Source organism: Tupaia chinensis, unplaced genomic scaffold (assembly GCF_000334495.1).
Source record: "Tupaia chinensis unplaced genomic scaffold, TupChi_1.0 Scaffold000147_1, whole genome shotgun sequence".
NCBI lineage: Eukaryota > Metazoa > Chordata > Mammalia > Scandentia > Tupaiidae > Tupaia > Tupaia belangeri.
Genome location: NW_006159617.1, coordinates 8,511,629 through 8,537,527, shown reverse-complemented (window position 1 = coordinate 8,537,527; position 25,899 = coordinate 8,511,629). Strand labels below are relative to the sequence as shown.

Here is a 25,899-nt window from a genome sequence, read left to right as displayed (position 1 = left end):
GAGGAGAACTTGGTGTTCCTTAGAGGGAGAATAGAGTTAGGGAGGGGATCACTGGGTTAGAAGAGATGGAGTTGCAGGACTCCCATTTGGCCGACGGTGGTTCTAGTCCTGGATCTGGTGGCTTGCTTTCTCCCTCTCCCTCCCCTTCTCACTCTATCTGCCCTATAGCAAATGTAAAAAAAAAAAAAATCATAAGTAAATAATCCAAAAAAATATACTAGGTGTATGTGAATGTGTGCCCGAAATCCTGATGGGATGAAGAAATGGAGGAGAAAGGACTGCACTGTGACTGCACCCCACTAAGGGGCGCATTCTCTCTCTGGCTAGTGCATGTGCCCTCTGGCAATTAAAAAAAAGTTACGAGATGTCGTGAACGGCAAAGAGGCTATGGAGCCATCTCCCTTCGAATGGACAGAACGGTCTTGGACAATGAACATCCCAGCAGCAATCATGATATACCAAGACCCAACAATCTTTTCTAGGCATTTTTTACCAGTTTTTATCACTCAACAGTAAAGTATTCCCTAGTTATGATGGGTACTGGGGGCATCGCAGCCCATTTATGCTAATATAACAAAATTATTGCAGTAGGTGTTTTATAAATAATAAAAATGCATTTCTCTGAGTTCAGAAGGCTGAGAAGCTCAACATCAAAGTGTCAATTTCAGTATCTGGTGAGGGCCTTCTTGCTTCGTCCTCACAGGGCAGGAAGGGCGAATGATATGTCTTCACGTGCTGAAAGGTAGAACAACACTCTTGTCTGCCTAGTTCCTTTGAGTCCCCTTTTGAGGTCCTAATTCCATTCATGATGGCAGAGTCCTCATGACTTAATCGCCGCCTAAAGGCCCCACCTCTTAGTAATCTCACTCACACTGGCTCTTAGGTTCAAATATATCGATTTGAAGAAAGACACATAAATTCAAACCATAACAGGGAGTTAGGAACAGATATTTAATTTAGAAAATTTAAGTTATATGATGTCTCATTTTTTTTTTTGGAGAGGTTTTTGCTATAGGGCGCATGTGCTCACCAGAAGGATAGAGACAGAAAGTGAGACACCCCCCCCCCCCAGAGGGGATGGCCACGCCACAATCCCTTCTCCTCCATTCTCCTCTCAGGATCTTGGGCACGCATGCACATGCGCTCGGTGTGAGTTTAAGCCACTGGGTCCGGGACTCAAACTGAGGTCAACTACGTGGGAGTCCAGCGACATAGCCATTACATCACCCTTGGCCCCATATGATGTCTCTTTTACCTTAGCATTGTAAATGTATATTCTAGTTATTGTTGTTATTATTATTTTTAAAAAATTTGCTGTAGGAGTTGTGTACTCACTAGAGAGATAAAGAGATAGAAAGAGAAAGTGAGAAAGCACCTCCTGAGGGGATAGCCATGCCACAATCCCTTCTCCTCCATTCTCCTCTCAGGATCTTAGGCATGGACACACACATGTCTAATGTGTTCTTCAAACCATCAGGTCCAAGACTTGAATTGCACAGTTGGCCGTGTGGGATCCAGCTACTGTAACCACCATGTCACTGGCTGTCCCACATTTTTCACTTTTGGAAAACTATATTTAGCAAGGGTTTCCCAATGGCCAGATTTTGAAAAATTTAAGGACCAAACTAAATAAGTATACAAAATATATAACAGAGTACAGCCTATTATATAAAGTGAATTCCACATGTTCATGCTGATATAAATAAATGCATTGAACATTTGATGGGCAAGAAGATACATACACACTCAAAACACTTCTCAAACAAAATATTCATTATTTTACAAGGAGGAAAAAGTACTTTTACAGTAAGAAAGCCTTGTCAACATCACTTTAATAAAGTGTTCAAGCGAGCATCACTAGAATACAACAATAAAACACAGAGCAGTTCTGAGGTATTGTTGGCAAAAATGGATAACCATAGTCCAAAGGCAAACTCAAATCAAAGGGCATTCTACAGAAAAATTGTGAGAGGACCCGCAAATGGAGTAACGGTTATGTTGCTGGACTCCCACGTAGTCAATCACAGTTTGAGGGTAAGGCCCAGTGGCTTAAAACTCATGCCAGGGGAACCAGCAGTTAGCGTAATGGCTATGTCACTGGACTCCCACGTAGTCGAGTGCAGTTCGCGTCCTGGTCCCAGTGGCTTAAAACTCACGCCGGGCGCGTGTGCGTGCGTGCCCAAGATCCCGAGAGGAGAATGGAGGAGAAGGGATTGCGGCGTGACCATCCCCTCAGGGGGGGTGATTTCTCACTTTCTGCCTCTATGTCTCTCGCTCTCTGTCTGGCAAGCGCATGCGCCCTGTAGCAAAAACCTCTAAAAAAACAAAAACAAAAACAAAAACAAACAAAAAAAACTCATGCCAGGAGCATGTGCATGTGTGTCCAAGATCCTGAGAAGAGAATGGAGAAGGGATTGCGGCCTGGCAATCCTTTGGTGATATTTTGCTTTCTCTTGCTTTCTGTGTCTCTGCCATTCTCTGTCTCTCTGGTGAGCTCACACACCCTATAGCAAAATCTCTTTCTAAAAAAAAAAGAAAAGAAAAATTGAGAGAAATCTTCATAAATGTCTGGGCTATCAAAGTCATGAAAAAACTGGGGACCAGCAGTTAGTGTAATGGCTATGTTGCTGGACTCCCACGTAGTCGACCGCGGTTCGCATTCTGGACCCAGTGGCTTAAAACTCCCGCCAGGTGCGTGTACGTGCATGCCCAAGATACCAAGAGGAGAATGGAGGAGAAGGGATTGCGGCGTGGCCATCCCCCCCGGGTGATTTCTCTCTTTCTGTCTCTCTGTCTCTGTCTGGCTCGCTATGCGCCCTCTCCAAAAAAAAAAAAAAAACCTCTCCAAAAAAAAAAAAAGTCATATGGGAAAACTGAAGAATTCTGCCAATTGAAGGAGATCAAAGAGACAACAATGTTGTAAGTGATTCTCCACTTCTTGTAAAGGACATTTATTGAAACAACAGGTAAAACTTAAATGATGTCTGGGTATAAGATAATACTATGTTTCAAAGTTGATTTCCTGGCTGTAGTGCAGCGTCATGAAGAGAATGTCCTTGCTTGTAGGAAATTCACTGGAAGCATCTGGGGGTGATAAGTCACCATACTGACAACTTATCCTCAGATTTTAGAGCAAGTACTGTTCTTGCAAGTGCGAGATTATTTCCAAATATCAAGTAAAGACAAGAGGCAGAGTGAGCAGAGACAAGGGGTGGGCAATGTGGAAGGCGCTGGTGGGGGTGAGACAGGGAATGGAGTGAAATAGCTGGTGTGGGGTGAAAGGGAATCAGTGTATTCAGGAGGGCATGGGAGAGGAAATAATAGATGTTGACGCAGTTCACAGAAACTAAAGGTGGGGCTGGGCAGTGGATCGGGACAAGTTGGCGGGTTCACAGAGAGAGGGCTGGTGAGTAGGAAGATGAAGAAAAGGAGGGTGGGGAAGAAAACGTGTCCATTGAATGAATTCTCTGTAGCGAGCGCTAGGTTGAGCATGTAAATCCCATTGACCTCTTACACAGTCCTGTAAGAAGAGAGTTTTTCCTACATTTGTGTGTGTGTGAGTTTTGCCAGACGGTGTGTGCACTTGTTGAAGAGAGCAAGAGGGAGAGAGAGAGGGCAAGTGGGAAAACATCCCCCATTATTCACAGGCCCTGTACTTGTAAGTTTGCCCAGTAGCTGCAATGTGTTTCCACAAAATCGACGCTCACAGGGCGTTCACAGTCAGGGATGGATCTGCACAGGGTGTGAGAAGTTGGAGTTGCCTGATGTTCACATTCCCAGCTGAGGTAGAGCAAGGCGATGCTCTTCCGTCTCGTTTCAGTTTTCATACTGTACACAAGTATTTACAGGAACTACTTAGTTTCATGGTTCGTGTGTGTGTGTGTGTGTGTGTGTGTGTGTTTTGCTTTGCTTTGCTTTGTTTTGTTTTTGGTGATTTCACTATTTAAAATAGCCTCCAGGCACAGAGCTGAGGCGCTGTCTCGTGTTCTGGAGCACAAGCAAAATGTGATGTGCCTCATGGAGCAAATGGATGAAACTGTTCAGGCGTGAGTGATACTCGGGCTGATTGCTGTGAGTTCAATGTTAAGGGATCAACTATGTATGAAATACGGTGTCCTTAAGCGAAAACATACATAAAGCGAAGTGATGTATTGATTGGTTGATGGAAGTATGGTGGCCAGAGGCTCACAGGAACCTAACCCTGAATTTCTCCTAGAAGCAAGGAATTAGACACTAACTCAGTGTTTCAGATGACGATATACGACATAACTGTTGCAAATAATGAGCATCGACTGCAATAACAAATATGGATGGGGGTGGGGCAGGGTAGTTCAGTGCATTGATCTTAGGGGGGAACGTCTCGTAAGAAGAGCATGATCAATTAGCAAGGGTTGTAGGAACACAGCTGCAAAGATAAAGGGTAGTGGACATTAGTGTCTGCCACCCAAGTGTCATTGAAATGGCTGCGTATGGAAAATAATTTCGCCTGGTTAAAGAGTTAGGTGGGGAGAATGTCAGTTTCCTTGCTCTCTAAAACCCACAGCTGTGAGAGGATGGATACAGCAAAAGGCACCTGCCGAATTACAACTCCAATGACTGCAACCCAGGGGGAGTTCCTGGCGAGCTGCAGCTCAGTGATTCCGCTGGCCTCAGGGCCAGAGCAATGGTACAGTGCAAGGGAAGATGAAGGAAATAGCCCCCCGGGGACCCAGAGGGTTGTAATATAGCTTCCTCTGATCTATGATCAAAAGTCCTTGCTTCGGTGACCTAAGTTTATGCTGTCTTAATTCTATTTATTTTTAACTCCAGCCCATAAAAAGTCCCTTTTGATTTTTTTTTTTTAATTTTGCCGGAGGCACGTGCACTAGACAGACAGAAAGAGATAGGGAAGGTGAGAAAGCATACCCCACCCCCATTGGGGATGGTCCTGCTGCAATCCCTTCTCCGTTTCTCACTCCTTTTCAGGATTCTGGGCATGCATGCACATGTATCTGGTTTTTTTTTTTTTTTTTTTTTAGAGAGGTTTTCGCTATAGGGTGCGTGCGCTTGCCAGACAGAGACAGACAGAGAAATCTTACCTATCTCTTCCCTATCTCTTTCTGTCTAGTGCGCGTGCCTCCGGCAAAATTAAAAAAAAAAAAATCAAAAGGGACTTTTTATGGGTTGGAGTTAAAAATAAATCGAATGAAGACAGCATAAACTTAGGTCACTGAAGCAAGGACTTTTGATCATAGATCAGAAGAAGCTATATTACAACCCTCTGGGTCCCCAGGGGGCTATTTCCTTCATCTTCCCTTGCACTGTACCATTGCTTTGGCCCTGAGGCCAGCGGAATCGCTGGAGGGATGACCATGCCACAATCCCTTCTCCTCCGTTCTTCTCTTAGGATCTTGTACATGCACGCACATGCGCCCGGTGTGAGTTTTAAGCCACCGGGTCCGGGACGCAAACCACGGTCGACTATGTGGGAGTCCAGAGACATAGCCATTACGCTAACTGCTGGTCCTAGTATCTGGTTTTTTAAAGTCACTGGGTCTGAACTACACAGCTGGCCATGTGGGATTTACATGCCTTAATCATCATGCCATTGGCTGACTTGGTTTTTACTATTATAATTATTATTTTAGTTTGCTTTAGGGCATGTGCACTCACCAGAGAAAGGGAAGATGAGAAATAATCCCCAAGGAACTGGCCATGCCACAATCCCATCTCCTTATCCTCTTGGAATTTTGGACACACATGCACATGTGCCTGGCATGTTTTCAAGCCACTGGGTCCAGGACTCTACCCATGCTGTTAGCCATGTGGGATCTAGGCATCTTAACCTCCAGGCCAACTGCCAGCCCCTGATTTGGCTTTTCAGGTAGGTTCCCACCTTTGTCTCTGGTTCTCACATCCTACATTCTCTTTCTTGAGTGAGCCAAGTTCTTAAACAGTGGGTTGTATACAGCATATAGCTTTGTTTTGTGTGTGCATGTTTAGAAGTTACATAAATTCATATACTTTAAATACTAAGTTCATTCCTACTCTTTTTTTTAAATGTTGTTTTTTGTTTAATTTTATTCATTGTCATTATTTTATTTTATTTTTTGTAAGTTGATCAGAGAAAGACACAGAGAAGGAAAGTGAGAAAGCATGCTGCCAGGTCCAGGACTTGAACTGCTGTCATCCATGTAGGATTCCAGCCACCTTAACCACCACGCCACCTGCCGACCCTTCGTTCCTATTTTTCCCATTCTACCTCATGATTGAAGGTTGTCTATGGACGTGTAGTCTGTTGCTTCTCACAGACACAATAGTGTTTGTCCCCTACGTTTCACCTGTCTTTTCCATAGTGCTGGACACCTAGCCTGTCCCCACTTTTCACTGCCATAACCGAGTAATGACAGCAGGATGAATCTAACAGTCCCCTTGTTAGAAGTATGCTGTTTATTTATCTGCAATTATTTCTCAACTTTCTCTTCTGTTCCTTTGCTTCCTTGGGTAGAGAATAATACCCACTAGGACCCAATCCTACATTATGAGAAGATGCAATATTTTACTCCTTTTTTTTTTTTTGAGTTTTTTTTTTTTTTTTTTTACCATAGGTTGCATGTACTTGCCAGAGAGAGAGACAGAGACAGAGACAGTGAGAAGGAAAGTGAGAAATCATCTTCCGGGGGAGATGGCCACAACAATCCCTTCTCCATTCTCCTTCTGGGATCTTGGGCACGCATGCACACGTGGCATGATTTTCAAACCACCTGGTCTGGGACTCGAACCACAGTCAGTCATTTGGGAGTCTAGCAACGTAACTGCTATGCCATCTGCTGGCCCCGTGTCTCACTCTTGCAGAGCGACTTCTCGCTTGGCTAGTTCAACTGCCTTTCAGTGGCAGAGGTACACGTTTGTTTATTAAGTTAAAAAAAATAATAGTGATTCCCGAGTTTGGTTTTACCTGAAGGCTGTCAAAGTGGAAGAGAAAAACAAAACAAAACAAAACAAAACCCTGAAAATAAAGTGACACTTAATTTTTACTGAAAAATTTAAAAATGTCGTAAAGAAGTCAGGACAGAGAAAGACGTTGGCAAGATCATGCACTCATGAAACACCGAGATGCTTCCAAACTGAGAAATTGCTTCCCGAAGAAGTAGACACATATATATGTATTTTTTTTTTTGGAGAAGTTTTTGCTATAGGGCGCATGCGCTCACCAGACAGAGAGACAGAGAGACAGAGAGACAGAAAGCAAGAAATCACCCCCTGGGGGGATGGCCATGCCGCAATCCCTTCTCTTCCATTCTCCTCTCGGGATCTTGGGCACACACTTACATGCGCCTGGCGTGAGTTTTAAGCCACCGGGTTCGGGACACGAACCGCAGTTGACTACATGGGAGTCCAGCGACATAGCCATTATGCTAACTGCTGGTCCTAAGAAGCAGACACATTTTGAAGCCTTAACACAATGAATTCTGACACATGACAGGCAAAAATGAAAAGGGAGTAAGTCTGGGAGACCAGGAAAGCCAAATACACACAATCCTTCTGTCCCAGCTCTAAGCTATCCCGTTGTCCAGATAAGACCACTGCCAAGTAAAGCCAGAGGATTCTCGCTGACTGAGGAAAAGAGAACCGTAACATATGGAATACATTTTTATTTCTGAATTTTACAGAGAGGCTATGTAGATCTATTGCATCATTACATATTTTTATGTTATTAACCCACACTATTTAGGGAGAATTTATTTATCCACCCAAACAAAGTCTAATAGATACTTTATTCTCAGCAATCCAATACATAGTAGAAAAACCTTTAAATATATAAAAGATTAATTTGTGCACATCTACATATTTCTAAGGAGCAAACTACGATGGCATTGTGATGACAGTTGCAAACAGTACTGTAACTGAATACTTCAATCATATCTTAACAGACTAGGCGTAGGGACTTCTTCACCATCTCAGAGAATGTCTCAGAGGGTAACCCTATGAAACATGGTATGGCTTCAACAGGAACTTCGGGGTTTTCCTCCACACCCAGCTACTGCTCTCAAACTTTTTCACTCCTTGATAGTATCCCTGGGCAGATTTTTTGTTCTTTCTCTTAATCAAGGAGCTACCTTTTGCTTTGTTAACCCTTTGGTTCCCTTAACTACAAATCTACAGGAAAAGTGCAAAGCAGTTTCCAGAAGTCAGAACCAAAGCAAGAATGCTCTGAATGCAAGAGCTGGCGAGCTGAATGACAGGAATGTCGACACTGTCTACCTATCTGCATGGGATTATTGTTTCAGGGTTTGTCTAGGAGCCTATTTACTTGGATTGAAATTAAGGGGTAACTTTTCTATAGCACGTGCAATTAATTTGTCTCCTTAAGATAATAAAATAGCAGATGCCTAAATATCAGAATGGTTACGCAGCCCATAGAACAGCCTAAACAAAGTCGCTGATTGAGAAAGATGCTGTAATTTCCATGTAGGAAGATGCAGCTTCGAATATCATGCCCTCTGAGTAGTCTTCCATAAACAGGCTCGACAAGTTCAAAGACAATGTGAATGGTGAGATTGCTGCCATGTCTGGCTGGTTATACCAAGGGCCCTCAATGAACAACTCTACATCCTCCAGTTCACAGCACTAAATTGAACAGCTGATTCTTTATTGCTTCCTGGGGTCAGGGCGACCCTACCCATTTCCAATATGGCACACTACTCAGTGAAAGTAGTAAATAGGTGAACAAACCAGAATCTTGGGTAACTGTTTATGTCAGTGCTGTGTTCTGGGAGAGGCATAATTTGAGCTTTCAAAGGTGGAGGTGGGCTGTGAGAGAGGGTGGGCTCCAGAGCCTTTCTAGTGGACAAGCCAGATGGCATAAGGAAGGAGATCCAAAAGAGCACAGAGGTCAATAAGACACTGAGTTGAAAGGACCAAGAGGAGAGCATAGTCCCTATGGAGGCATATGGAGGAAAGAGGGCTGACCCTTTGTCTGTGTGACTGTGTGGACGGTGAGCAGGAGCAGACAGGAAACAGATGAGGTGAGAGAAACTCAGTCCTCTGTGCAAAGATGGCTCCTTCACAGCAGTTCAGTGCTCAGTACTTCCCAGCTCAGCATCCCTGACATCTTTCCCCTGAGGCATTACCACCATGGACCATGGGAGGACCCATGAAAGAGTGCTGACCCTTTGTCTGTGTGACTGTGTGGACGGTGAGCAGGAGCAGACAGGAAACAGATGAGGTGAGAGAAACTCAGTCCTCTGTGCAAAGATGGCTCCTTCACAGCAGTTCAGTGCTCAGTACTTCCCAGCTCAGCATCCCTGACATCTTTCCCCTGAGGCATTACCACCATGGACCATGGGAGGACCCATCCCTCCACTTCATTTTTGTTTCTGCCAGCTCGTGTGTAACAGGTGTAACAAGCATGGCTCCCAGAGTAAGGCGGTGACTTCAGAAACATCTGAAAACAGCTAAAAAGGGGGTCTTAAGAAAACTTCACTTCGGGTCTTGCAATGAAAACTTGAGCCATGCTTTCATGGCTAGGGCTCCTTGTCTGTTTTAGCAGGTCATGTATTATATTTTGCTATCTAAAATAAATTAGTTCACAGCCTCATCTGTTCATCCTTTTAGAGCAATTATCTAAGTGCAAGTTGAGGATGGGGTGGGAAATGATGTGTTTGTTAAAGCCAGGGTTAGTAAACTTTTTCTGTTAAAGATGGTAAATATGTTGGGTTTTGTGGGCCATGTGTTCTGTTGGAACTACTCAACTCTAGTCAAGTGCGAAACGTTGTAAGACAGTGTGATAACAAATTTGTATGGCTGTTGTTTCAATAACTCTTCATTTATTTATTTATTTTAAAATTTGCTCTAGGGTGTGTGCACTTGCCAGAGAGAGAGGGAGAATGAGAAAGCACCCCCCCCACACACACACACAGGGGATGGCCACGCTGCAATCCCTTCTCCATTCTGCTTTTGGGATTCTAAGTGCACATACACGTGTGCCAAGCATGGTTTTCAAGCTATCGGGTTCCAGGACTTGAACTACACAGTGGGCTATATGGGACCCAGCTGCTCTGACCACCTTAACCACCATGCCATCTGGTTGGACCAATAACACTTTGTGGATACTTAAATGTAAGTAATTTTCATATACTATTAAGTATTTTTTAAAAGTCTCCTATCACAAATGTGAAAATCATTCTTAATGGTGGTGGTACATTCGATTCAGCCATTGTTCAGAGTGTCAACCACTGTTGGGACCTGAATTTGAAATCCCACTGGCATTTTGAAGGACATATGATGAGTATAAATGAAAGAGCTTGTAAATGATAGTTCTTACTATCATGTTGAACTTGAAACCTGTGGTCAAATCAAAGTGTTTTAAAGCAGATCACTTTTTATAATGCATGTCAGAGAAATCTGGATACCTGAATGTTTTCAAATAAGTTTTGAGTGGGTTAATACCAGAGACCTTGAGACTTAAAGCATGATTTCTTGAGTTATTTATGGCCTGAAGCACCACATTTCAGTTACCAGAAATGCTACTTAAATTTTGCAATGTGGAGGTCTTCAATATTTGTTAGAGAAATGCTGATTTTTAAAAAGGACCAATTTATATAAAAGATAGTGTCCAATCTGATCATGAAAATAAAGTTGATGTGAATTAGAAAGCCTGTCTTTTCTTTGAGAAGTCACAGAAGACTTATAGGAACAAGAACACAGCGGGCATTTCACTGCTGCTGATTTCACACCGTGTTCTGGTTTATGGCTGTCCTAAGCGGGCTCAGGATTTTGAAGGTGGGGTTACATAGGGGCACCTCTCCTGGGAGAGCTGAGCCCTTGTGTACTTTAAACCTAAAACAATCACCACGGAGAAACCTAGCTAACCTATGGAGACAGATTCACCCACACTTACAGTGGATTGAAGGTATCTTATTGGTTAACACCAGTCTAAGGGCTGACATACCACTGCACCAAGTGTTAATGAAATATTGAAATGGAAGGTCCTACTTTCTTGCTAAGGTTCAACAAAAATCTTTGAGGCACATAATTGGCAAAATAGGAAAATACACACAATTTCATAAAACATTTGGAGTAAACAAATTCCCTTCCTATTTTCCCCTTAGAAATTTAGAATGGCACCAAGTAGTGCAAAGTGGAAAATTGAACAACAGCCCTGTCTCTTCCAGGAAGGTTAAGTTTCAGCAGAACCAGGAAGCAGAGAAGCATCCTCTTCCTCCAGCCATGGGCAACTAGGGCTTTTCTTTCAGCTTCAGGTCAATACTGCCAGGAGAAAAAAAAAGGAAACAAAAGAAACATGAGAAACGGAATGAGAAACATTTAATGATGGTTGGGGTGGCATGTGTTTGCTTTGCTTCTCAAAGGACCTACTGAAAATACATCATGCCAGTTTCTTATACTAGAAAGATCTGGTAAAACACAACCCTCCCCTGGTTGTCAAGCTTTTGTCTAAAATGTGCAATCTGTTCACTAGCACAAAATTGTTTCTGGAAGCATTTTACGCCTTTAGAAAATGATCCAGGGAAGCAAAAGTCTCCTGTTAAGGCTCATTCCTAAAGTTAATTAAGACAAGAAATATTATTGTATTTTAGAAATAAGGGATCTTTCTATTTTTAGTAAATATCTTTTCTTTGCGAAGCAATACTTGATTTGCCTGAAGTAAGTAACATCTGATAATGCTAATATCACAACACAACATTATCAGTAATATCAGTAAGGAGTATAATAAAGAAACAGCACAACAACCAACCAAATAAGCAACAAAATCTCAATACTTTCAGGGCCGGCAAGTAGCATGGTGGTTAAAGGTGCTGGATTCCCACATGGCCAACTGTGGTTTGAGTTCTAGACCTGGCGGCTTGCTTTCTCACTTTCCTTTTTTCTCTCTCTCTGCTCAAATGAAAAAATAATAATAACAACAAGTGGACTTAAATAATTTTTTTAAAAAAATCTCAATATTTTCTAGGAGCCAAAAGACTTTATAGAAGGGTTGAGTTTATTTCAGTGGGAGGAAACTTCGTAACTAAAGAAAAGCTTGTTTTTAAGACTAATAGATGTCTAAACACGTGGAAATGAGTCTAAAACTACATTGAGCCACGTGTGTCTCTTCAGCCTCTTAATGAATGTAGCACAACTTCCCAATACATCCACCCAAGAAGAGAAAAAGCCAAGTGAACAGTAAGAAGGATTTCAGTCATGAAGAAAGAGAAACGATTGATTTGAAAGGGCAATTTGGAAGTTATCTGTGGATTTCATTTATCTCTGCCCTCTTGAGTGTCTCTGTTGCAAGATCACTGTGTTCTACCTTTACAATGTGCGACAGCAGGGGTGCTCATTCTAGTAGCTCTGCAAATAAAGCCATTGGTAAGCCCCACTGCCTGCCACCAGGGTTACAGCAGCAAAGATCTGTCCTTTGAAACGCTCTCCACAATTCCAACATTTCCTTCCTCTGGGGACTTAGCCAACTGACCTACCTTCTTCTTCTATTTATGTATTTTTAAAGTCTTTACCATAGGGTGTGTGCACCAACCAGAAAGAGAAGGAAAGTGAAAAGTCATCCTGGTGGTGGCAGGGGGAAGGATGGCCATGACACAATCCTTTCTCCTCTAGGGATTTTGGGTACGAATGCACACATGCCCAGAGTGATTTTCAAGCTGTGAGGTCCAGAACTTGAACCACAGTCAACCATGTGGGAGTCCATGCCATCTGCTGGCTCCCCCTCCCCTGCCTTCTTCAGGCTTTGGTTTCTTTATCTGCAAAATAGAGCAGACATACCTCTCTCTAAGAAGTAAGTCAGGAATCTTCAGTTATACATAGTGAACATACCATTAGTCTGTTATTATCCGTGTTTTCATGCAAATCACACCTGCTCACTCCGTGTGCAATAATCTTGTCTTCTTGGGGAGTTTTCAGAGCCCTGTCTTGAAGAATGACAGAGTGGACTAGTCATCTTTCATAGTAATCTGCTTAAAGGCCTCAAGTGTCTGGTTTGCTTTCTCATCTTCAAGAAACTTCACAGTTCTGCTTTGGAGGTGTCCTTTGTTTTTTGTTTTGTTTTGTTTATTTGTTTTTGTTATAGGGTGTGTGTACCAGAAAGACAGAGAAAGAGAAAGGAAAGTAAGAAATGACCCCCCTAGAGGGGGTGGTCATGTGGCAATCCCTTCTCCTCTATTCTCACCCAGTGACTTTTTTTTTTTAATTATTTATTTTATTTTTTATTCATTCACTCATTTATATTTTAGTTTTACCAGAGAGAGACAGAGGGTGAGAGTGAGAGAGAGAGGAAGTGAGAAAGCAAGCCACCGGATTCAGGACTCGAACCCTGGCCAGCCATGTGGGAGTGCCCAGCGCCTTAACCACCACACCACCTGCTGGTCCCAGCCCAGAGTGACTTTCAAGCCACCAGGTCTGGTACTTGAACTGCGTAGTTGCCCATGTGAGATCCAGCCATCTTAACCTCCATGCCACCTGTTGGCCGAAGTGTCCTCTTTTTTTCCACTCTGATCTCTAGATCTTTTTGTAACATATTTTCATAAATTAGGTCACTTTTTGGTCTTATTTCTGCTTCTGAAATGTACTTTCCAGCTTCGTTATCCCTGAAGTCAGGGTTAAGTTTACTTTGGAGATTAGAATTTTATTCTCTCTCTCCTGGTGTTAGCTCAGTTTGCCACACTGACCAACAGCATATTTACTCAACCAAATTTTGAGGTACATTGTTGGAGGAGTGCGAACGTAGGTCAAAATATCTGAAATCATCTTCCGGCAAGTAGCATGGTGGTTAAAGGTGCTGGATTCCCACATGGCCAACTGTGGTTTGAGTTCTAGACCTGGCGGCTTGCTTTCTCACTTTCCTTTTTTCTCTCTCTCTGCTCAAATGAAAAAATAATAATAACAACAAGTGGACTTAAATAATTTTTTTAAAAAAATCTCAATATTTTCTAGGAGCCAAAAGACTTTATAGAAGGGTTGAGTTTATTTCAGTGGGAGGAAACTTCGTAACTAAAGAAAAGCTTGTTTTTAAGACTAATAGATGTCTAAACACGTGGAAATGAGTCTAAAACTACATTGAGCCACGTGTGTCTCTTCAGCCTCTTAATGAATGTAGCACAACTTCCCAATACATCCACCCAAGAAGAGAAAAAGCCAAGTGAACAGTAAGAAGGATTTCAGTCATGAAGAAAGAGAAACGATTGATTTGAAAGGGCAATTTGGAAGTTATCTGTGGATTTCATTTATCTCTGCCCTCTTGAGTGTCTCTGTTGCAAGATCACTGTGTTCTACCTTTACAATGTGCGACAGCAGGGGTGCTCATTCTAGTAGCTCTGCAAATAAAGCCATTGGTAAGCCCCACTGCCTGCCACCAGGGTTACAGCAGCAAAGATCTGTCCTTTGAAACGCTCTCCACAATTCCAACATTTCCTTCCTCTGGGGACTTAGCCAACTGACCTACCTTCTTCTTCTATTTATGTATTTTTAAAGTCTTTACCATAGGGTGTGTGCACCAACCAGAAAGAGAAGGAAAGTGAAAAGTCATCCTGGTGGTGGCAGGGGGAAGGATGGCCATGACACAATCCTTTCTCCTCTAGGGATTTTGGGTACGAATGCACACATGCCCAGAGTGATTTTCAAGCTGTGAGGTCCAGAACTTGAACCACAGTCAACCATGTGGGAGTCCATGCCATCTGCTGGCTCCCCCTCCCCTGCCTTCTTCAGGCTTTGGTTTCTTTATCTGCAAAATAGAGCAGACATACCTCTCTCTAAGAAGTAAGTCAGGAATCTTCAGTTATACATAGTGAACATACCATTAGTCTGTTATTATCCGTGTTTTCATGCAAATCACACCTGCTCACTCCGTGTGCAATAATCTTGTCTTCTTGGGGAGTTTTCAGAGCCCTGTCTTGAAGAATGACAGAGTGGACTAGTCATCTTTCATAGTAATCTGCTTAAAGGCCTCAAGTGTCTGGTTTGCTTTCTCATCTTCAAGAAACTTCACAGTTCTGCTTTGGAGGTGTCCTTTGTTTTTTGTTTTGTTTTGTTTATTTGTTTTTGTTATAGGGTGTGTGTACCAGAAAGACAGAGAAAGAGAAAGGAAAGTAAGAAATGACCCCCCTAGAGGGGGTGGTCATGTGGCAATCCCTTCTCCTCTATTCTCACCCAGTGACTTTTTTTTTTTAATTATTTATTTTATTTTTTATTCATTCACTCATTTATATTTTAGTTTTACCAGAGAGAGACAGAGGGTGAGAGTGAGAGAGAGAGGAAGTGAGAAAGCAAGCCACCGGATTCAGGACTCGAACCCTGGCCAGCCATGTGGGAGTGCCCAGCGCCTTAACCACCACACCACCTGCTGGTCCCAGCCCAGAGTGACTTTCAAGCCACCAGGTCTGGTACTTGAACTGCGTAGTTGCCCATGTGAGATCCAGCCATCTTAACCTCCATGCCACCTGTTGGCCGAAGTGTCCTCTTTTTTTCCACTCTGATCTCTAGATCTTTTTGTAACATATTTTCATAAATTAGGTCACTTTTTGGTCTTATTTCTGCTTCTGAAATGTACTTTCCAGCTTCGTTATCCCTGAAGTCAGGGTTAAGTTTACTTTGGAGATTAGAATTTTATTCTCTCTCTCCTGGTGTTAGCTCAGTTTGCCACACTGACCAACAGCATATTTACTCAACCAAATTTTGAGGTACATTGTTGGAGGAGTGCGAACGTAGGTCAAAATATCTGAAATCATCTTGTGGAGTTTAAGTGCAGTCACTTTGTTTCACCAGCTGGGGTTCTGCTAAAAATCGAAACCAACATTCAACCTCAGTAACCCCATCTCAAAGCACACTCATTTTCCTACTGACTTTATTTAAGGTTTAACTCATCTCTTCAACTTTTGATAACCAGAAAGCTGAAAAACTAAAACCTATTTATTTATCTAATAAGAAGGAAGAGACAGACAAAAGTAATAATTTTCTTACAAAGTAATATGGAAAACCACTCTGAAGATTAATTTTTGAACCACAATTATCTTGTGGAATAATAGGAACTCCTGACAATGTTACTATTTTGAGTCTACTGGGATGGAATCATCCTTGATCACACACCTCTTTTAATATGTATAAAAAATTTTTTTAAAAAGCATATTACAAGTTCTAGGATGTGAACGAATAAGTGAAACTCAAACCTAAAAGTGAAGGAGATGCGTGCCTAGAGATACTTTTAAAAATAGTATTCGTGGGACCAGCAGGTGGCATGGTGGTTAAGGCTCTGGACTCCCACATGGCTGATTGTGGTTCGAGTTCCAGACCTGGTGGCTTGCTTTCTTACTTTCCTTCTCTGTCTCTTTCTGGTAAGCACATGTGCCTTATAACAAATGAAAATAATAATAATAATAATAATAATAAATTAAATTAAATAAATAATTATTTAAAAAACAGCATTCTTTTTGGGCCAGCAGGTGGTGTGAAGGCTAAGGCACTGGACTGCATGTGGCCACCTACATAGTTCAAGTCCAGAACTTGGAGACTTGAAAATCACTCCAGACACATGTGTATGCATGCCCAAAATCCTGAGCGGGATATGGAGGAAAAGGAATTACAGCATGCCCATCCCACAAGGAGTGATTTCTCACTTTTCCTCTCTCTTTTTCTGTCTCTCTCTGGCAAAAGTGCATGCCCTTTAGCAAAAAAAAAAAAAAAAAAAAAAAAAAAATTTTTTCCTCTGACCCAGCAGCAGTGACACAGAGGTAGAATGCTGGAAGCCATGTGGAAGACTGGAGTTGAGTTCCTATGTGTGTGTCTGGTCTTGCTGGCTGGGAGAGGCTGCAGGGTGGTCTCAGGTGGGACTCTGTTGAGGGTGCTTGTCTTTCTTTCTGTCTCTTATGATATAACTAAATCAAAACTTAAAAAAGATTTTAAACAAAGCGTACTTTTTTTTTTTTAAGATTTATTTTTAATTATATTTATTATCATTATTCTTAAATTTTGACCAGAGAGAGACAGGCAGAGAGAAAGGGAGAGCGAGAAAGCAAGCCGCCAGGTCTGGGACTTGAACCGTGGTCGGCCATGTGGGAATCTAGCACCTCAACCGCCACACCACCTGCCGGCCCCAAGAAATTTACTTTTAATCAGAATTGAGTATAAAAGAAGTTTTTCTTATCTTTGTGCAGATAGGCTCCGTTTTCAACTAAAAAATAATTATTTATTTTATTTTTTAATTAATTAATTAATTAATTAATGTATTTTGAGAGGTTTTTGCTATAGTGCACTTGCCAGAAAGAGAGAGACAGAGATGGAAAACGAGAAATCACACCCCGGGGGGATGGCCATGCTGCAATCCCCTTTCCTCCATTCTCCTCTTGGGATCTTGGGCACGCACGCACATACACCTGGTGTGAATTTAAGCCACCAGGTCTGGGACTCGAACTGCAGTCAACTACATGGGAGTCCAGCGATATACTCATTATGCCAACTGCTGGTCCCTTATTCTTTCATTTGTTTTTTTAATTTGAACAGAGAGAGACACACAGAGAAAGAGAGAAAGAGAGGGAAAGTAGGAAAGCAAGTCATCAGGTCTGGTATGTGAACTGTGGTAGGCCATATGAGGGTGTCAAACACCTTAACCACTACGCCACCTCCTGGTCCCTAAAATATTTTTTTTCAGAACGAGATTTTTGCTATGGGGCACATGTGTTCACTGGAAAGAGAGACAGAGAGACAGAAAGTGAGAAATCACCCCCCCCCACACACAGAGGTCATGGCCAAGCTACAATCTCTTTTCCTCCATTCTTCTCTTGGGATTTTGAGCATACACGCACACATGCCAGGCGTGAGTTTCAAGTCTCTGGGTCTGGGACTTGAACCACAGTTGACTTGGTAGGAGTTCAGCGATGTAACCATCTGCTGATCCCAGGTTCCATTTTTTATAGCCAGCTTTGCAGTGAGACAGAGTAACCTTGAGATAGCTTTACAATGGCCGGTTTCATCTCTAACATGGACTAAATGAGCACCTTTACAAAGTGTCTGATGCTATTGTTTGGTGATGAATAAACATGTTTGTGTTTTATATCAAAGAAGAGGGGAGATAAACATAATCTGTCCTGTCAGGGCTGCCAGTGTCAGCTCATGTTTCATTCCATTCTTGGCCTGATGAGCTACATAGAAGAGCTATGTCCATTTTGCAGTTTAACACCTCCCCAACCCAACTAGAAAAGGTGTAAAATGCTTCCACGTGGAACTCTTCCCTGCCCTCGGTGGGCTGCTATGGATCAGAGCAAGAATACAGACAAAACACCTCATTTGAATGTTCAGAAAAGCCAGAAATCCAGGGCTGGAAGTCCTCAAAACCTCCCTGCTATTCTTGCCCCTCGTCCCAGATGAGGGCTTAGGAAAGAGGGCTGAAGAAGAGGGAAGCCTCCAGAAGAACGTGTTCTTTCAAGAAGCAGGAAGTAACATTGACAGTTGGCAGTATCCCTTCCTCCCTTACACCCAGCTCAGGAATGAACCCAAACAAGAAGCAATGCTCTGCCCTCTTTCCACCCCAAATCCCAATACACGAATAAGGAGCAAAACAGAAAAGGCAGGCCAAGGAGTGGGTAAGCCCGAAGATGTAGCAGCGAGAGGCCAGTGAGTGACAGGGTCTCAGGGCATGTCATCATTAGCTCGCTCACCCGTGGGCACTGTTCACTGCTCAAGGGAGTGCTGTTTTGCTGAGGGAGGAAATCTGCGGTTACTTTAAAAAGTTTAAGAAAAAGGGAATTAAAGTCTATGTTTATTTTGGTGCTAAAAATTTTGGAATGCCGCACATAGTTTTTTCATAATACACATTTTCTAGGAACTTTTTGAAGATCTCTCATATTTGCAAGAAGAATTACAGTGGACTGGGGGATTGAGGTAATTTTGCACCACAGAATTTCACGTGGCAATTTGCTTGAAGCAATCGTCACCTGCATCTCAAAGAGGTGGATCAAGAGTGACCTTCTTAAAGCTTTTGTACTTTGTGCATTTTTTAGTTGGGACTTTCTCTCTTTGGAGTTTTTGTGCCTAAACATTCTTGAAGCTGTGAAGTCAACATGGCACAACTGCTGAGATTCTGCACTGTGATTTTCCAACTTCTCTTGGGACCTTGAGGGAAAGATGGCCCATAGGGAGCCAAGGGTGACAATAGAGACCCATTTAAATTTGGTCTTTGCCATTTCTTCTTGATTTCTGGGAACAAACAATGTTCAATTCTCCACAACTCAACCCCAGCTGGATGGCAGAGTTCTCAGCGCATGCTCGTGGACTGTAGCTGACTCCAAGGCTGACCTAGTCACTGGTTCTATCCTCTCAGGCAAGGAGTTAGTACTTAGTCCGGCCAGAGGTGGCACACCTACTCCAGCATTAAGACCACCTTTCTGTGACTTCAAAACCATAGGCTGTGGAGCTGCACTGCCGAGGTTCAAATCTCAGCTCTGGGCCTTTTATTACAGCTGAAAAATACCGACTTGGTCAAATCATCTTCCTAAGCCTTTCTTTCCTTGTTCATAAAATGTGCCTTTTTTATTTTTAATTTTTTAAATTTTTTATTTTTTGGAGAGATTTTTGCTATAGGGCGCGTACACTTGCCAGACAGAGAGACATAGAGACAGAAAGTGAGAAATCGCCCCCCAGGGGGGATGGTCATGCCACAATCCCTTCTCCTCTTCTCCTCTTGGGATCTTGGGCATGCACGTACATGCGCCCGGCATGAGTTCTAAGCCACCGGGTCTGGGACGCGAACCGTGGTCGACTATGTGGGAGTCCAGCGACATAGCCATTATGCTAACTGCTGGTTCCCCATAAAATGTGCCTTATAAGCTCTTTCTGAGGATGAAAGAAATGGTCCTTAAATAAGAGTCTGCCGGGATCAGCAGTTAGCGTAATGGCTATGTTGCTGGACTCCCACGTAGTCGACCGCGGTTCGTGTCCCGGACCCGGTGGCTTAAAACTTACGCCGGGCGCGTGTGCATGCGTGCCCAAGATTCCGAGAGGAGAATGGAGGAGAAGGGATTGTGGCATGACCATCCCCCCTGGGGGATGATTTCTCGTTTTCTGTCTCTATGTTTCTCTCTCTGGCAAGCGCACACGCCATATAGCAAAAACCTCTTCAAATAAATAAAAAAATAAAAAAAAATAAGAGTCTGCCGGGATCAGCAGTTAGCATAATGGCTATGTCGCTGGACTCCCACATAGTCGACCACGGTTCGCGTCCCAGACCCGGTGGCTTAGAACTCATGCCGGGCGCATGTACGTGCATGCCCAAGATCCCAAGAGGAGAAGAGGAGAAGGGATTGTGGCATGACCATCCCCCCTGGGGGATGATTTCTCGTTTTCTGTCTCTATGTTTCTCTCTCTGGCAAGCGCACACGCCATATAGCAAAAACCTCTTCAAATAAATAAAAAAATAAAAAAAAATAAGAGTCTGCCGGGATCAGCAGTTAGCATAATGGCTATGTCGCTGGACTCCCACATAGTCGACCACGGTTCGCGTCCCAGACCCGGTGGCTTAGAACTCATGCCGGGCGCATGTACGTGCATGCCCAAGATCCCAAGAGGAGAAGAGGAGAAGGGATTGTGGCATGACCATCCCCCCTGGGGGATGATTTCTCGTTTTCTGTCTCTATGTTTCTCTCTCTGGCAAGCGCACACGCCATATAGCAAAAACCTCTTCAAATAAATAAAAAAATAAAAAAAAATAAGAGTCTGCCGGGATCAGCAGTTAGCATAATGGCTATGTCGCTGGACTCCCACATAGTCGACCACGGTTCGCGTCCCAGACCCGGTGGCTTAGAACTCATGCCGGGCGCATGTACGTGCATGCCCAAGATCCCAAGAGGAGAAGAGGAGAAGGGATTGTGGCATGACCATCCCCCCTGGGGGATGATTTCTCGTTTTCTGTCTCTATGTTTCTCTCTCTGGCAAGCGCACACGCCATATAGCAAAAACCTCTTCAAATAAATAAAAAAATAAAAAAAAAATAAGAGTCTGCCACATGGTAAGAACGCAGCAGGCTCAGATTTCTGTTTCTCACTGAATGAGAATCATCCAGTTTGATTATTCCTAAAGTTCCGTCCAGACTCCACTGGCTCCTGGAAAATCAAGGACATTTGCTCTCCCATCCACCAAATATCAAGTTCAAATTTTCACGAATAAAACTAGATGATGTCATTCCAAAAGCAGAGCTGGATCCCTTGGCCTAACTGTTCTTACATCTGGTCCAAATACTCATTTTTCTCCCAACTTTTGAACTGGAAAAATAGAATGCCATGTAAAAACTTAGGCTGTCCTTAAGGAGTTCAACGGTGATCAGGAACGAGGCAGCGTTATTCTGGCAAATTTCTTTCGAGTTTCTAACTTCAGAAATAGAGTATGTGAAAGCTGAACATCTAAACAAGGTTTACCCAATCCTTAATGCAGCATTTTTCCTTTCAGAGCCCAACCATTACAACGCTACCAGTAACCACATAGCTGTTACTGATGGTGAATTCTTACTCTTTCTCCATAGAAGACATTTCTGGATCATTGTACAGGCAGCTAGTTCTGAGTGCAAGGAAAAAAAACAGGAATCAGTCAGCATTTCTCCACCGTTACCACTGTGTAAGCACAACAGACTGGGGACATTTGAAATGACTTAACGTGATCTTATAGCTAATACGGGAAACATCTACACCTGAATCTACAGCATCTACAGATGATGAGATTAGACGGAGTTCAGAACACAGTAATTATCTGTGATTTAGAAACATTAAAGAAAGATGAAAAACTCTGAACATCCTGTCTAGTGAGACCCTGTGTCCTTGTCATGTTTTTCTAACTTTTTCATCCCTCTTATTCAGGGAACATAATATTGCAAAATGGTTTTGTGTACCCCCAAATAACAAAATATTTATACACAAAGGAAAATCTCTCTCTAATAGCCCAGTTTTATTTGCACACAAATACAGTTAACTTCCAGTGCCAGCTCTCTTGGTTGATGTGGGTACTGTCACAGAAAAAGAAGAGGACACTTACCATACAGCCGAGCTCTGGTTGGGTAATAGGAACGAATCCTAACATTAACCAGAATGGAGTGTGTCCAGGAAAAAATATGTGACCATACAACATAATGAAGTAAGAGTTTTTGATGGTGCTTATGGGTAATATTAGGCATTGTTGACATTTTGTATTGATATGATCCCTCTGTTAGCACATTTCAAATTTATATTAATTCCTGGTTAATACTTAGTATACTTTGAATTTTACTTTTCTTTTCCCTATCTGGCAAATATTTTATTATTGGCAAACAAACAACACTTAAGAGGATTCTATGATGTCATTTAAATGTAAGAATTCTTTTTGAAGTAAAAGGTTGTGTAGGGGTCAGCAGGTGCATGGTGGTTAAGGGTGCTGGACTCCCACATGGCCAACCACAGTTTGAGTCCCGGATCTGGCAGCTTGCTTTCTTATTCTCTCTCTCTTTCTCTCTCACTCTGCCCCTCTCTGGTCAAATTTAAATAAAAATTAATTAATTAAATAAACAAAGCTCAATAAAATAATTTTTTTTTTTTTTTTTATAAAAAAGAGGTTGCACAATGAGGGTTAGGTATTTGTTGAAGATGGCACACAGGTATCTCCCTGGCCAGGGCAGCAGTGTCTCTCCCCTCTCTCCCTACCCTTCTTCCTGGTGGTCTGATATTTTTATAGAGAATATCTGGCAACTTTAGTTAACAAGAACAGTCAAGTAAGTGTTGACAGCGTGCTAGAAAAACCTAGCAAAGCTGGAAGGGAATCAAGAAAGGGCAATCTTCCAGGCTCGGCTTTTCTGCTTTTTAACTTTGAGCAAGCCTTCCAAAGAAAACAGTAATTCGCAAACCATTCAGTATTGCTACTCCAAAGGCAGCAGATGGAGTGTTCCTCATTTTCAAAATCAGAATGGTACTATGTATACTTTTTAATCCTTCGAAAGGATTTTCCTTCCTGTGTAATCTAAGGTTTTAAAGGTAGGATAAGGCAGGATGAACAAATCACCTTCGTAAAGTAAATGAGAGGGTCAGCAGGTGGTGAAGGTGCTGGACACTCCCACATGGCCAGCCACGGTTCTAGTCCCAGACCTGGTGGCTTCTTTTCTTACTTTCCCTCTCTATCTCTTTCTCTGTGTTTCTTTCTGGTCAAATGAAAACAAATGAATGAATAAATAAAATTAAATAAAATAATAAATTTTTTTTTAAAAAAAGTAAATGAGAGGTAAGGTGCAATTTGATTGGTAGTCTCTGTGTGAGGGGAGAGGAAGAATGTTTCAAAATACTAGTGAAAATAAAGCAAAACAACAGACAGATTTTGTTCCCTAGCAAAGTATGTATTTGCCTTTGGTTAGATTCATCCTAAAGCTTTCTAATAAAATCATGTGGAAAGGCAAGGCACCTCTTTCAATAGAAAAAACCTGGGTGTATCTGCCTTCTAATCATAGATCTGTAGTGATTACGTTTTCGGAAGCAAAATGACCACAGAGAGCTATCCTCGAATTTAGGGGCCACTCCAAAGGCTGAAAGACAGTCGAGAAGATACAGCTATTATGCTGGAGTGGGATGATTCTGAGATATTCCAATCATCTGTGGCATCAAAAAGAATTCTTTACATTTAAAAATTTATCATACAGTGATGATGCCATCAAAAGAAACAAGATCAACTAGAGGTGGATTCTTCCAGCACATGGCCTACCGACTGAATCAAAATCAAGAACATCAACTCCTAAGACAATTATGATTGTTTTCACTTGTCCTTTCACTGTACTGTTTTTCACTTTTTAAGAATTATTTATTTATTGTTACTATTATTTTTAATTTGACCAGAGAAAGAGAGAAGGAGAGAGGGAAAAGTGAGAAAGCAAGCCACCAGTTCTGGGACCCGAACCGTGGTTAACCTTGTGGGAGTCCAGTATCTTAACTACCACATCACCTGCTATCTCCTCACTATATTATTTATTTATTTTTTTTTGCAGAGGTTTTTGCTATAGGGTGCATGTGCTTGCCAGAAAGACAGAGAGAGACAGAGAGACAGAAAGCAAGGAATTACCCCCCAGGGGGGATGGACACGTCGCAATCCCTTCTCCTCTCGGGATCTTGGACACGGACACACACGCGCCTGGCATGAGTTTAAGCCACCAGGTCCAGGACTCGAACTGTGATCAACTACATGGGAGTCCAGAGACATAGCCATTATGCTACGGCTAGTGTTGGTCCCTTTGCTATACTATTGAGGTGGATAGTCCTGAGACTGACAACATCAGCATCCCTGGGAACTACTTAGAATCGTAGACTTTTTAGGCCCCATTGCAGATGTGCTGAATCTGAAAATCTGACAGGTCCAGGATATTGAGTTTTAGCAAGCACTCCAGCTCTCTCTGAAGCACAATAAAGTCTGAGAACTCACTGCTCAACAGCAATGAGCTTACTTATGCATATTCATTAATTAATGCCATATCAATTTACTGAGCATCTGCTAAGTATTAGATGTAAACATAGTGCTTTCTTTGGGAGAGAAATCAAGACTTCTGAGGACCACCTGAACTATCCTCAGGGGGAAGTACGGGGTCGGTAAATAGAACAAGCTGATGGGTGTGAGAGAAAAAAGAGAAAGCTAGACGACTGAACCAGAAAATCATCATTTAACCATGACAGCTAAGCAGGAAGAATACAGAAAGGAAAAAAATCTCTTAAAGGAGGCCAGATTTCATGGTGATAATGAAAAAAACATGACAATAGGATTTTATGATAGGTTTGGCTAGAAAATAACTGATGTTCCTCTCCTCCATCTTCTGTCTTGAAAACAGCTTTTCTATTCCATAAATACATTATCATCCTAAAAAACATTCTGAAAGAGAAACTCATTAAAGTTCTTCTCTCTGGGGAATCTTATGACACAAAGTAATTTGAGTAAAGGTGAGCACTAAAGGGATAGATTATTACACCAACACTGAGTTCCTTGGTTCCTGATATTTTCCTGACTTCCACAAGCTCTTATTTATAATAGTTAAGTTAGAGATTAAGAAGATTCTGTTGGAATAAAAAATTATATACTTTCAATTTTGTTAGTCTAAGTGGGTGTTAGTTATCTTTAAAAAAATTATAAGCTAGGGATATTTAACAGTGAACTATACTGATGCTGAACTTTCTTTTTTAAACATTATTTTATTTAATTTTATCCATTGTCACTATTTTATTTTATTTATTTTTTGAAGTTGACCAGAGAGAGGGAAGGAAAGTGAGAACTCAAACAGCTGTCAGTCATATGGGAGTCCAGCCCCCTGAATCACCAGGACACCTGCAGGGCCACTAATGCTGAACTTTCTAATGCAAAATGCTTTCCTTAACATTTTAACACAAAAGATCCACCTTATCAGCCGATAATTCCATAGGTTGGCTACACTAAAAATGTTATCATACAAACAAATATCTGGATTCAGTCTTAATGAGAAATTGACATTTACAACTATGCAGAACACCTTCACTACTTAGGTCTTATTTATTAAGAATTCATAGGTGTTTGGACATTGTCCAGAGTTTCTGCTTTTGTAATATCTATTAAAACAAGAACTGGTTGTAAAAATCAACTGCATAAGCAACATTTGAAATGAAGAAGCAGTACATTTCTAGAGCACTTGTCTGCATTTAGCATACAGTGTTAGAAAAATTTTCATAACTTGGAAACAAGAACAGAAACAACTGGAATATTTTTTCAGAGTTGCACTGGGCTGACTTTCCATTGATTGGGTAATCGTATAACTTTGGAGAGGGAGATATTAATTTGTAAATTTTTGTAGAACAGAAATACAAATAATTTCTGTTCAGTGGAAGAGCTAGCCTCAATGTTACTATCTATTCTCCTGTTGTACATTAGCCAGTTTTGTTTTAGTTTTTTTTTTTTTTTTTT

At 42.0% G+C, this 25,899-nt stretch overlaps 1 protein-coding gene and 1 pseudogene across 3 annotated transcripts in view; both read right to left on the bottom strand.

Moving 5' to 3' along the window:
* LOC102489849 (myosin regulatory light chain RLC-A-like) overlaps nucleotides 1-3,827 on the bottom strand; it is a 32,876-nt pseudogene extending 29,049 nt beyond the window's left edge.
* Nucleotides 3,828-9,994: 6,167 nt separating this feature from the next.
* Nucleotides 9,995-25,899, bottom strand: part of PRUNE2 (prune homolog 2 with BCH domain) — a 132,237-nt gene continuing 116,332 nt past the window's right edge. For 2 of the 3 annotated variants that reach the window (XM_027770681.1, XM_027770682.1), the window contains exon 12: nucleotides 21,480-21,531. In XM_027770681.1, coding sequence (XP_027626482.1) covers nucleotides 21,480-21,531 — 52 coding nt within the window. Of the gene's footprint in view, nucleotides 11,251-21,479; nucleotides 21,532-25,899 lie in introns of those variants that run through there. The other variant, XM_027770680.1, reaches the window with a different exon arrangement.